The sequence below is a fragment of the Pseudophryne corroboree genome, chromosome 6, assembly GCF_028390025.1.
Source record: "Pseudophryne corroboree isolate aPseCor3 chromosome 6, aPseCor3.hap2, whole genome shotgun sequence".
Taxonomy (NCBI): Eukaryota; Metazoa; Chordata; class Amphibia; order Anura; family Myobatrachidae; genus Pseudophryne; species Pseudophryne corroboree.
The window spans coordinates 323,770,047-323,783,656 of record NC_086449.1 but is presented as its reverse complement, the minus strand read 5'-3'; the positions used below and the strand labels follow the sequence as shown (position 1 = coordinate 323,783,656).

The 13,610-nt window shown below is 45.0% G+C and overlaps 1 protein-coding gene across 2 annotated transcripts in view; it reads left to right on the top strand.

Annotated features, from left to right (window-relative positions):
• The first annotated feature begins 2,319 nt into the window (after positions 1–2,319).
• Positions 2,320–13,610, top strand: part of LOC134932162 (mucin-3B-like) — a 75,341-nt gene continuing 64,050 nt past the window's right edge. The window contains exons 1-2 of one of the 2 annotated variants that reach the window (XM_063926310.1): positions 2,320–2,521; positions 9,120–13,147. In XM_063926310.1, the coding sequence (XP_063782380.1) occupies positions 9,140–13,147 (4,008 nt within the window). In that variant the 5' untranslated portion in view covers positions 2,320–2,521; positions 9,120–9,139. Of the gene's footprint in view, positions 2,536–9,119; positions 13,148–13,610 lie in introns of both variants that reach the window. The other variant, XM_063926309.1, reaches the window with a different exon arrangement.

Here is a 13,610-nt window from a genome sequence, read left to right as displayed (position 1 = left end):
TCCAGTGTGTACTCCGAAAGAGTGTTTAGTGCAGCCGCTCACCTTGTCAGCAATCGGCGTACGAGGTTACTTCCAGAAAATGTGAAGAAGATGGTGTTCATCAAAATAAATTATAATCAATTCCTCCGTGGAGACATTCACCAGCAGTTGCCTCCAGAAAGTACACAGGGATCTGAGATGGTGGATTCCAGTGAGGACGAATTAATAATCTGTGAGGAGGGGGATGTACACAGTGAAAGGGGTGAGGAATCGGAGGATGATGATGAGGTGGACATCTTGCCTCTGTAGAGCCAGTTTGTGCAAGGAGAGATTGATTGCTTCTTTTTTGGTGGGGGCCCAAACCAACCAGTCATTTCAGTCACAGTCGTGTGGCAGACCCTGTCCCTGAAATGATGGGTTCGTTAAAGTGTGCATGTCCTGTTTATACAACATAAGGGTGGGTGGGAGGGCCCAAGGACAATTCCATCTTGCACCTCTTTTTTCTTTCATTTTTCTTTGCATCATGTGCTGTTTGGGGACTTTTTTTTTGAAGTGCCATCCTGTCTGACACTGCAGTGCCACTCCTAGATGGGCCAGGTGTTTGTGTCGGCCACTTGTGTCGCTTAGCTTAGTCACACAGCGACCTTGGTGCGCCTCTTTTTTTCTTTGCATCATGTGCTGTTGGGGACTATTCTTTTGAAGTGCCATCCTGTCTGACACTGCAGTGCCACTCCTAGATGGGCCAGGTGTTTGTGTCGGCCACTTGTGTCGCTTAGCTTAGTCACACAGCGACCTTGGTGCGCCTCTTTTTTTCTTTGCATCATGTGCTGTTTGGGGACAATTTTTTTGAAGTGCCATCCTGTCTGACACTGCAGTGCCACTCCTAGATGGGCCAGGTGTTTGTGTCGGCCACTTGTGTCGCTTAGCTTAGTCACACAGCGACATTGGTGCACCTCTTTTTTTCTTTGCATAATGTGCTGTTTGGGGACTATTTTTTTGAAGTGCCATCCTGTCTGACACTGCAGTGCCACTCCTAGATGGGCCAGGTGTTTGTGTCGGCCACTTGTGTCGCTTATCTTAGTCACACAGCGACCTTGGTGCGCCTCTTTTTTTCTTTGCATCATGTGCTGTTTGTGGACTATTTTTTTGAAGTGCCATCCTGCCTGACACTGCAGTGCCACTCCTAGATGGGCCAGGTGTTTGTGTCGGCCACTTGTGTCGCTTAGCTTAACCATTCAGCGACCTCGGTGCAAATTTTAGGACTAAAAATAATATTGTGAGGTATGAGGTGTTCAGAATAGACTGGAAATGAGTGGAAATTATGGTTATTGAGGTTAATAATACTATGGGATCAAAATGACCCCCAAATTCTATGATTTAAGCTGTTTTTTAGGTTTTTTTTTTAAAAAAAACACCCGAATCCAAAACACACCCGAATCCGACAAAAAATTTTCAATGAGGTTTTGCCAAAACGCGTCCGAATCCAAAACACGGCCGCGGAACCGAATCCAAAACCAAAACACAAAACCCGAAAAATGTCCGGTGCACATCACTAATTAATACCACTTTTACATCAAAATGCCAGATTGCATCCGGGATTTTGAAGCCGTCTAAATCCTGAATGCGACCGGCAGAGACCCGTTTAAGACTGATGGCAGGACCTGGCTTATTGATTGACCCCAAACACAGCATAAGTGTGTATTTGTAATCAATGTTTTGTATTTTCAAAACTGATTTCAATATTAGCTGCAGTTGATGAATATCAGTAAACCTTTAATAAATTGCTTCTATTTTTGCATATTGAGATAATAATAATAATAATAATAATAATAATAATTTTATGTATATAGTGCTTTTTTCAGTAGAACGCAAGGCGCTTATGCTAAACTGTTTATCTGACAACTTTGGATGCTCTGTACACCTTTTGATATGACCCCTTACCACCTTGTTAAAACTGCTGTGCACCAAAATTCCCTTTTCATTTACTATCTCAGATCAGGACTGAAGTAATCAACCCTCTTGTTATTTATTAATTAATTCACAGCTACTATCAACAATAAGAAAGTGAGATGTTTATACTGAATGAAAGGAGTCACTGTGGAGAGTGTGTTACACAGTGTGTATCTATGGTTTAGGCCAGGCATTCCCAAACACGGTCCTCAAGGCACACTAACAGTGCAGGTTTTAGTGATATCCAGGCTTCAGCATAGGTGACTTAATTAGTAGCTGAGCTATTTTGATTTAACCATCTGTGCTGCAGCCTGGATATCACTAAAACCTGCACTGTTGGTGTGCCTTGAGGACCGTGGTTGGGAATGCCTGGTTTAGGCGTTTGGGGGTAATAATATTCTGTTCCTCCATGATTTGGATTATAACGCAACTGTGTGTGGTATCCATCTGATTCTCATTAAGGCTGCCAGCAGCACAGAGGAGATAAAGGTTACAGCAGAACAATTCCTGTTTCCCCCCTTTAGTTAGCAGCCACTGTCTGCAGGTGGAAGGTTTTCTAATAGTGGTGCCTTGCATTGTATTTCTTCTGAATGTAAGTGGTTTATGGTAAGTAACATAAAGATATTAAATGCACTATATGATGCTCTAATAGGGAATATTATAAACCTATTTACCTCTATTTAATAGAGTTTAAAAAAAAATAATACTTTTTTTTATTAAAGGAGAATGTAATCCACTATTGTTACTTTCACCAATTGATTAAAATATTGGAGTTTACTATTATTAGTGCTGACTTTTTTGGTTGAAAAATAAGCATATGTTAAAGATCTGTCTACCCTATAGTCTTGTGAGCTGGTGATTTTAGTAAGTGTTTGGAATCTGAGCTCTCCACTCACTACAACAGAACTAAGTAGTCCTGCAAGTACAGTTTTTTTTTTGTTGTTGTTTTTTTTTCTAAAACTGCTACAAAGTTATTGCACATTGGCTTATCTTCAATGCAGGCTGTGGAAGTGTTTGTTTTTCATCATGTGGCAACAGAAATGCATTGTTTGCAAATCATGTTTTGAACTTGGGAATATGAAGTTAAAGCACAAATAAGTGGACGGAGCCTTTCCAACATGTTGATGAATCAGTAGGATTTACCGACGATCGGGGGTGCCAGCCATTAGTATACCGACAGGGGCATTCTGATTGTCCGTATGCCGTAGCTGGGCGAGCGCAAAGAGTACCCTTATAGGCTTGCTACGCTCGCCAGATGCTCTATTCCCACTCTATGGGTGCTGTGGACACCCATGACTGGGAATAGCTCCTGTTAGCTGGGATTTCAGCTGTCGGCATTGTCAGCAGTCGGTATCCTAAGACTGCTGGCAACTCAACTACATACCGATAAAGCAATGTCATTCTGCAGTTATTGTACCTGCACTACTATACCAGTAGGCAACAGATGTGACGGAACGTTGAATGTTTTTTTTTGTATTTTGTTAATGCAGTGCAATGTTTACACTTCAATTCCAGTTTTATTTCTTTTACATTTTTAAATGTGCGCATGCCTGGTTCCTAGTGTATATTTGGTTGTGTTAGTTCAGAGCACAAGAAATAAGTTGTCTATGTAGTATGCCTCTAATATGGGATATGAACAGGGTCGGCTCCAGACACGTTCGACTGGAGCGGCCGAACAGGGTGCTGGCTATTTAAAGGCGGCTGCCCATTTCTAATATGGTGCTGGCCGTCAGCCAATCAGAGCTCGCAGACCAGCAGCGGCGGCTCCTGATTGGCTGCCAGGCCGCACGCTTTGATGGACCGGCGCCATATTTGAGATGACTGGTGGCCGGGAACAGGGGGACAGCCGTGCCGCGGACCAGACATCAAGATCGCGGCGAGTGAGCCCAGGTTTGAGGGCGGGACGCTTGTCCCTGCTGCCATAGCTCTCTGCCTGCATGTAGCTGAGGTGCCGGGAGCGAAGCTCCCAGACCTCAGCACACTGCGCACCCAGGAGAGGTTCTTGGTGCGGGCAAGCAGTGCCCGTGCCTGCACCGCCGCCTACCCGCTCCCCGGCTGCAGCAGATGCCGTGGGCTGTGTGGGCGTCCGTTGCAGCTGGCTTCAGTGACAGACACTAGAGGTCATTATTGACCAAGTGTCTGTACGGCACTGCTATGGGAGAGACGTCTTGACGTCGCTCCCATAGAGAGGAGCCGCGGGAGGCTAGATGCAGCAGCAGTGGTCGGGAAGCAGGAGTGGGGCAGTGGTAAGTATTGTGAGTTGTTTTTTTTTTTTGTGTGTGTGTGTTTGTAAGCGGCTACTAAGGGGCACAGCGACTTGGGGCAAATCTGGGGGGCACAGCTACTGGGGGCATAACTGAGGCCACGCCCCTATTTTTTGCTGTGCACCTCCGGCGCGCACTAACTGTTTTGCCAGGGGGGCGCCAGTGCAAACTTTCGCACTGGGCGCCACAAGGTGTAGAACCGGCCCTGTGCGCACCCCCCATCCCCGCTGCACTGGGATCCGGTTATCTGGCAGCGCAGCACTGTGGGGGCATTTGTGTATCTGGCAGCGCAGCACTATGGGGGCATTTGTGTATCTGGCAGCACAGCACTGTGGTGGCATTTGTGTATCTGGCAGCACTGTGAGGGCATTTAATGTGTATTTGGCAGCGCAGCAGTGTGGTGGCATTTGTGTATCTGGCAGCACTGTGGGGCATTTAATTTGTATCTGGCAGCACAGCGCAGTGGGGGCATTTGTGTATCTGGCAGCGCAGCACTGTGGGGGCATTTGTGTATCTGGCAGCGCGGCACTGTGGGGGCATTTGTGTATCTGGCAGCGCGGCACTGTGGGGGCATTTGTGTATCTGGCAGCGCAGCACTGTGGGGGCATTTGTGTATCTGGCAGCGCAGCACTGTGGGGGCATTTGTGTATCTGGCAGCGCAGCACTGTGGGGGCATTTGTGTATCTGGCAGCGCAGCACTGTGGGGGCATTTGTGTATCTGGCAGCGCAGCACTGTGGGGGCATTTGTGTATCTGGCAGCGCAGCACTGTGGGGGCATTTGTGTATCTGGCAGCACTGTGGGGGCATTTGTGTATCTGGCAGCACTGTGGGGGCATTTGTGTATCTGGCAGCACTGTGGGGGCATTTGTGTATCTGGCAGCACTGTGGGGGCATTTGTGTATCTGGCAGCACTGTGGGGGCATTTGTGTATCTGGCAGCACTGTGGGGGCATTTGTGTATCTGGCAGCGCAGCACTGTGGGGGCATTTGTGTATCTGGCAGCGCAGCACTGTGGGGGCATTTGTGTATCTGGCAGCACTGTGGGGGCATTTGTGTATCTGGCAGCACTGTGGGGGCATTTGTGTATCTGGCAGCGCAGCACTGTGGGGGCATTTGTGTATCTGGCAGCGCAGCACTGTGGGGGCATTTGTGTATCTGGCAGCGCAGCACTGTGGGGGCATTTGTGTATCTGGCAGCGCAGCACTGTGGGGGCATTTGTGTATCTGGCAGCACTGTGGGGGCATTTGTGTATCTGGCAGCACTGTGGGGGCATTTGTGTATCTGGCAGCGCAGCACTGTGGGGGCATTTGTGTATCTGGCAGCGCAGCACTGTGGGGGCATTTGTGTATCTGGCAGCACTGTGGGGGCATTTGTGTATCTGGCAGCACTGTGGGGGCATTTGTGTATCTGGCAGCGCAGCACTGTGGGGGCATTTGTGTATCTGGCAGCGCAGCACTGTGGGGGCATTTGTGTATCTGGCAGCGCAGCACTGTGGGGGCATTTGTGTATCTGGCAGCGCAGCACTGTGGGGGCATTTGTGTATCTGGCAGCGCAGCACTGTGGGGGCATTTGTGTATCTGGCAGCGCAGCACTGTGGGGGCGTTTGTGTATCTGGCAGCACTGTGGGGGCATTTGTGTATCTGGCAGCACTGTGGAGGCATTTGTGTATCTGGCAGCACTGTGGAGGCATTTGTGTATCTGGCAGCACTGTGGAGGCATTTGTGTATCTGGCAGCACTGTGGAGGCATTTGTGTATCTGGCAGCACTGTGGGGCATTTGTGTATCTGGCAGCACTGTGGGGGCATTTAATGTGTATCTGGCAGCACAGCAGTGTGGGGGCATTTAATGTGTATCTGGCAGCGCAGCAGTGTGGGGGCGTATAATGTGTATCTGGCAGCACTGCTGGGGGCGTATAATGTGTATCGGGGGGCATATGTGCATCTGGCACTGCACTGTTGGGGGCGTAAAGGTAGCATGTTACTGGAATGTTTTGTGTATCTGACACAATACTGGGGACATTATATGTAAGGAACACTACTGTGGGCATTATGTGTAAGGCTGCTTATTGTGTGTGTGTGAAAATAAACCTATAGAGTTTGATAATATAAAGTTGCGATGTCATTCCCACTTTCCCAGGAGCGCGTGTGCATTAGAGGTGTAGGGGGCACTTCTACATTTTTCGCTCAGGGTGCTAGTAGGTCTGGAGCCGGCCCTGCACTGGTCTAAAGTGACGTGTGCATTGGCAAGGAACACAGAAGTCTAGGGGCCCTCAGCTCAGCATCTCCTCCCTGACAGGCAATTATATAAAGAGCAGCCTCTGTGGCTCATACTGCACTGAGGCCCCACCCAGCATGCTGACCTTATACAGTTGTGGAGTTGGTTGTATGGTAATGGTGTTGATATATGAGCCGCAGACTAGGGGTAACAGTGATCACAGTATGTAAGTGTCTATGCTAAGGACATGACATAACTTTTGGTATTAGACCATACAGTATGTGCTGAACTTTCACCACACTGAGATGCGAGAACCCTGGAGTGTGTAGGGTGCTTACAGTCTTGTCACTGCTGGGTGCATCTAAATCTACTTAAGAGGTGGGACTTAGAGGCAGGGCTGGATTAAGGCAATTGGGTCCAGGGTGCTTCAGTCAGGGGGGCCCCTATTAAAGAGGCAGGCAGATGAATATAGATATCTGTGTGTTTGGTTTTTAGAATATATTGTGTGGGTGGGTGCATGTCACAGCTACTGTATTTGCCTCTGAGGGCATCTGCTCCTATCCACTGATCCCCTCTTCTGGACACTTGGTTTTCTAAGTCCGAGCCTTGAGATCTGCAGAGATGTAAAGGTACAGAATCCTATGAATGTATGAATCCTAGCATTATGTTAAGTGGGGCCAATATAATGCGTCCCAAAGATTACCACCGTAAGACACCTATCGGTATTGCTTGGAGAGCCATGCATTCCTGGGGGGTGATTGGAGAGTGGCTAAAGACTGTAGGTATGTCAATGTCAGAGACTGCATCAAAAGACGCAGTCCCACTGGCAACCATGATCCAATGGACATTCTGAACACCACAGGGATGTTTTAATGTCTGATGGTACGACCTATGTTTGATTGATGACTTATCTTTATGTGCACATCGACAGATCTGCACTAAAGCCACTGGACTCGCATTAGGATACAGACTGACTATGACATTAGCATAAAGAAGCAGTAGTGCATCTGTTACTGCAGATCCACCCACCTCTAAATTAGGCCCAGTATTAATACACCCCCACCCTCCACCCAGTTAGCGGAAATATACCCATAATATTTATACACCCCACCACCCAGATAGCAGTAGTATACCCCCATAATACTAATACACCCCCACCCCACCACCCAGGTAGCAGTTGTATACTCCCATAATACTAATACACCCCCACCCCTCCACCCAGATACCAGTAATATGCCGTCAAAAATATAAATACACTTCCACCCAGATAGCAGTAATATACACCCAAAATATTAATACACCCCCATCCCAATAGCAGTAATATGCCTCCATAATATGAATACACCCCCACCCCAATACCAGTAATATGCCCCACATAATTTTATACACCTTCATCTTCTTAAATAACCCCCACAGATAACATTAATACACCCCCAGAGAGCATAAATATACCCCCATGCACCATATACTTACACCAGCAGGAAGTAGGTGCCTGGTCTCAGCAGACTGCAGAGCGGGAGCTTGGGTAGGAGGAGAGACAGACGCAGACAGGGTAAAATGAGGAAGGGGTGGAGACTAGGGTAAGAAAAGCAAAGACATAGGGTATATTAGATAAAGGGGCATGGCTGAACGGAGTATAGTTGTGTTTGGAGGGGTAGGATTAGAGGCATCCTCTACATAGTCCATTGGTGGCAGTGAGAGATGAACAGTTCGGCATGGGGACAGCAGCACTGAGTGCTGGCCCTGATGATGACTGCAACAGCTGCATGACCCTGGAATCAAAGTGAAAATTTCCTATGGGTCTAGGCGGGCCTCTTTTGCATGGGAGGCCTGGGATTATTTGTCCCCTAACCCCCTCCCCCCCCCCCCCCCCACTCCCCCCTTAATCTGTCTCTGTTTAGACGTTTCTATCTAAGATTCATTTGATTAGATGTAGACATTTTTTAATCATTTTTGCAAGAGATGACCCTGTGGCATGTCTAGCCCTTCTGTAGCATTTATTTTAAGTTGTGGTCTTAAAATCAAAATGTATAGTTAGCTCTTGTGTTAAGGGAATTACGTTTAGGGCCCAATATTCTGCATGAGTAATATGGCATTTTAAAATGTTTAATTCTCATTAAGTATCATTCTCTCTCTGTTTAACTGAAGCAACTTGTCGGTCATATCCATCTTCTGGGCTACTTACTTAAACTCAGTTTACATGCCTTTCTCCTCTACTGTTAGGAAGATCTGCTCCCAGTGATACCGTTACTAATATGATTTTCCTGCGGGGAGGGGGGCTATTCGATTACAGACCCTTTTTCTCATCTGTTAAATTAACTGTTTTCGGAAATTAGAATACGGGATAAGTTCAAACACAGGCCCAGATTTATGGGTTATGAGTTAACGTGACTGCAGCACCCGAAAACAGATAGTTTATCGGGGGTTTCTTTTCTGGTTTGACGTGAAAAAATATCTGTGTTAAATTCATCCTGTGGGTTGCCTTCCAATTAACCCTGGGGCATCAATTAGACCACGAATGCCCCCTTGATCTACTGCGATACTTGAGTTGATAAACTTTTCCATGTAATAATCCCTTTACTCGCCAATTTTTGATAGTGGAATTTGACCTTAATTATTCCAAGTTATTTTCAAATATTGCTAGTTTGATAGTTTTGCACAATAGATATTCTTGCCATGCAAATTAATTGTCTCCTATTCTTTACTATTTCAGTGCCTTGGTGAATTCACGCAATGTTGAATTTCTTTAACAGTCCTGCAAAACGTGAAGATGGCAAATGGCTAGAGTTTTGTGGCGACAGCTGTATTACCATACGGTGTCTGGGGTGGCAGCATATGCTGCTTCTCTTAATTTGTCTCGGTGGTCTGACTGTATGGGCAGAGGAACAGACGATGCCTGCTTCTTCACCACACTCGCAGCATATACATACGGAACACATTCCACGGACTCTACTGCAAAGATCGCCTTTCCCTGATAAGCAAGGTCCTGGCACTCCAGTACAGTTCTGGAAGGAAAACGCATTAAAGATTTTGCGTAACAATAGCCATAAACCTTCAGTAAACTCCAAGAAACCGAATAAGCAGAACAGGCTTTTAAAAAGAGACGTGGATAATCTGTCTCAGAATAAAAATACAAGTTCATCAGAATGGACATCAGCTATGAATGAAATAGTCAGACAGATATTCGGTGGACATGTATTTTCTCCTTTGTTTCCAATGATGGGTCGTAAATCAGTTGCGAAGAACGATGTAAGCAGTTCACCATCAAGCTTTCAAGTTGAGACTTTAAGAAATATTAACGTGGATGCGGATGTGGTTGAGGCAAAACCAAACATATCCATATCTGCTCATGAGATAGAAGTGATGTCAACACAGAAATACTCCAAAAGTAGCATGCAGGAGAATATGTCATCTGGACACTCACTAAATGAAGATGAAACTAAATCTGAAGCTACATTATCTTCAGAAAGGTCAGTCACTACTTTGCACTACTCCAGTGCAGAGTCTAGTGACGGACCACATACTGAAAAGTTAACACACACTGCAGATTGGAGAGGTGCCAATTTCCCTGTCACACATGTCCCTCAAGTCTCACCTACAAATGGTTCCAGTGACCTAATCAACTCTACTCCTTTAACATTTTTGACCAATTTGAGTGATGGCCACACAAAGCCTACATCAAATGAGTCTTCAAATCATGTTACTAAAACATTTTGTACTACGGAACATAGCAGTCAGTGTGTTAAAGTGAATGATGGTTCAAATACGTCATTGGTGATGCCTGTCCATCTACCAGTTGAGACCACCACAGTGAACACTATAACTCCCAGTTTTGAGGCCACTTCTGCTGTTCTACAAGTTGACCAGTCCCACACTCGTTCAAGTTTACGTAAGCCCGCAGTAACTGGTTACAATGTTGCATTTTCTGATATGAATTCCTCATCCGCGTCAACACTCCTTGATTCACCTCATACCTTAACTTCACAAAAACAAGATGACAGGCGATTGCCATCTGTTGCTTCAGATGCCTTCAGTATTTCTGCTTTGCCTTTAATCAGAGGAACTTTAGATATCACATCCTCCAACCCAGATCAAGATCTTACAGATGTGCACAAAATGATTAGTACAGAAGGAAGAATAGAGAGAAGTTCATTAGTGATGGATAGCAAATCTGACAATACTTTATTTGCAGTATATAATCTGTTTACAAAAATTAGTCATGGCTCATTCACAACACCTTTAACTAATTTGCATATAATTGATATTGCTGCAACAACAGAACATGAGTTCAATTCGGGTGAGCAGACGTACACTGCTGCGCCCCAAGACCCCTCTACTTGGTCAGCTTTAAAAACAATGGTCACTATAGAGGATACCAATTCATCAAGTGATGTTGCTCACTTTAAAACTGACACTGAAATGCTTTCAAATGTTAGTTCACAGCCTTTAACTAATTTTCATATGTCTGATATTGCAGCAACAACTGAACATGAGTTAAATTCGGGTGAGCAGATGTACACTGGTGCGCCCCAAGCCCCCTCTACTTGGCCAACTTTAAAAACAATTGTCACTACAGAGGAGACCAATGCATCAAGTGAAGTAGCTTACTTTCAAGATGACTATAAAATGTTTTCAAATGTTACTTCAAAGCCTTTAATTAATTTGCATATTATGAATATTGCTGTAACAACTGAACATGAGTTAAATTCGGGAGAGCAGACGTACACTGCTGCACCCCAAGCCCCCTCTACTTGGCCAGCTTTAAAAAAAATGGGTTCTACGGAGATTCTTGTGTCAACTGATGTAAAGTACTTTGAAACTGACTATAAAGTGCCTTCAAACTTTACTTCACAGCTCTTAACTGATTTGCATATGTCAGAAATTGTTGCAACAACCGAACATGAATTACATTTGTTTGAGCAGACGTACACTGCTGCGCCTCAAGCCCTTTCTACTAGATCAGCTTTGAAAACAGTTGTCACTACAGAGGAGACCAATGTGTCAAGTGATGTAGCTTACTTTCAAATGGACTATAAAATGCTTTCAAATGTTACTTCACAGCTTTTACCTAATTTGCATACAATCGATATTGATGCAACAACCAAACATGAGTTAAATTCAGGTGAGCAGACGTACACTGCTGCACCCCATGCCCCCTCTACTTGGCCAGCTTTAAAAAAATTGGGTTCTACAGAAGAGACTATTGTGTCAACTGATGTAAAGTACTTTCAAACGGACAATAAAGTGCCTTCAAATGTTACTTCACAGCCCTTAACTAATTTGCATATGTCCGATATTGCTGCAACAACGGAACGTGAATTATATTTGTTTGAGCAGCCGTACACTGCTGCACCCCAAGCCCTTTCTACTAGGTCATCTTTAAAAACACTTGTCACTACAGATGAGACCAAAGCTTTAAGGGATGAAGATTACTTTCAAACGTACTATAAAATACCTTTAGATGTTACTTCACAGCCTTATCCGACAAAAGATAGTATGACCGGTATTCTGGAATCCACTGATGTAACAACTACGCAGAGTTCACTTACATTATCAGAAACTACAAGTTTTACATCCGTTATGGAGTTGACTACATATGAAATGGACAAAACTGGATTATCTGCCAGTATAAATGTGACTTTAGATAGAGACACACTGTCTGAAAACTCGTTTACACTAAATACCTTTACAAATGGGCACTATACTGAAAGTGATTTCACTAGCACTGTGAATCCTTACCCTTTTCAAAATGGTATGTTTTATGATGCACTAAATGAAAATAATTTAATCCAAACTACTTCCAACATGACCAGTAAACAGCGTTCAACCACCTCTCCTGGTAGGGTCAGTAAGTCCATCACTTATAAAAAGACACAATGGGGTTCTAAAACTTCTCAGTTTAATTCTACAGTTTCTGCCAACCCCCACTGGAACTCCTCTAAAAGGACACTTTATAGTACAGTGGTGCCTCAGAATTTCAGTATTACGAAGGATCATATTACTACATTTTCCTATCCTTCAAGGTCGAATGTGTCACTTCCTGACAGAGCAGGACAGAAATCTCAACATTCTACTCTCATGCCTGCTGTGATGCAAAGAACTGCTTTCACTAAATCTAAGGCAGCCTTGGAGACTCCATTGCCAGTAAAACCCTCTTCTTATCGCCCTTATATGACCACTCATCAATTCAGTACTATGCTATCCTCTACAGGAAAAGGTATGCTGCTTCATCAGGCCACAGCCAGTCCCAGCCAAGAAGTTCACCATATTTCTCATCAGACTCCCAAATTGGGTACGGTCACTGGTTCTTCAACCCATTTGGTGCCAAAGTCTGTGGCAGGGCCCAGCGCAAGTAGCATGAAATTGGTTTTCAATCTCCTTATTTCCACTAGAAGTACTTCCAGCCGGCCTTCAGTCTCTACACAATTCCAATCAAGAAATGGAACAGCTATGGCTCATACAAACTCTAGTTTTAAACCTGCAAATACCTTTAAGACTCCAGCTCTTAGGTTACAGTTACCCCAAGCAAGAACTACTTTCCCTCCAAACACTACCAGTTCTGTTTCCACAAACTACATCTTGACGTATGAGGTCAGCACAACGCCTAGTCTCTCGTTAATCAGCCCATCTGTGGTGAAAATACCAATGAGCTTTCATCTTACTGGTATCTTGTATAGCAAGCAGCTTAGTGATCCAACAACTGAAGAGTACCGGACACTGGAGAGAGAAATAATGCTTGTGGTGAGTGTTACCATAATCAGAATGGGCTTTATTGGCCAGGTATACTTGTGTATATTAGGAATTTAATTTTGGTTTACCGTGCAGCAGCTACAGAGGGAACAAGTAAACAAGGGAGGGTGGGGGAACATGCAGGGTTGGACTGGCCCACAGGGGTACAAGAGAAACCCACGGTGGGCCCCACTTCCTGGGGGCCCAACTCTTCCTCTAGGGATCAGATTCCAGACACTGCACTTATATACATATAAATATGTTACCTTATACTGCACAGGACTATTGAATATTTTCTACAGCACATTACGGTTACTAATCTGGTACATTGTTATGTATGCACTAGCAGTATTTATCAAGGGGCACAGACCATACACACGCTAATGGTTAGGCAAACCAATGGTTGGCCACACCATCTAGATACTGGCCACACCCCTAAACATGGGCCACTACCACAGCATTCCCCAGTAGGCCC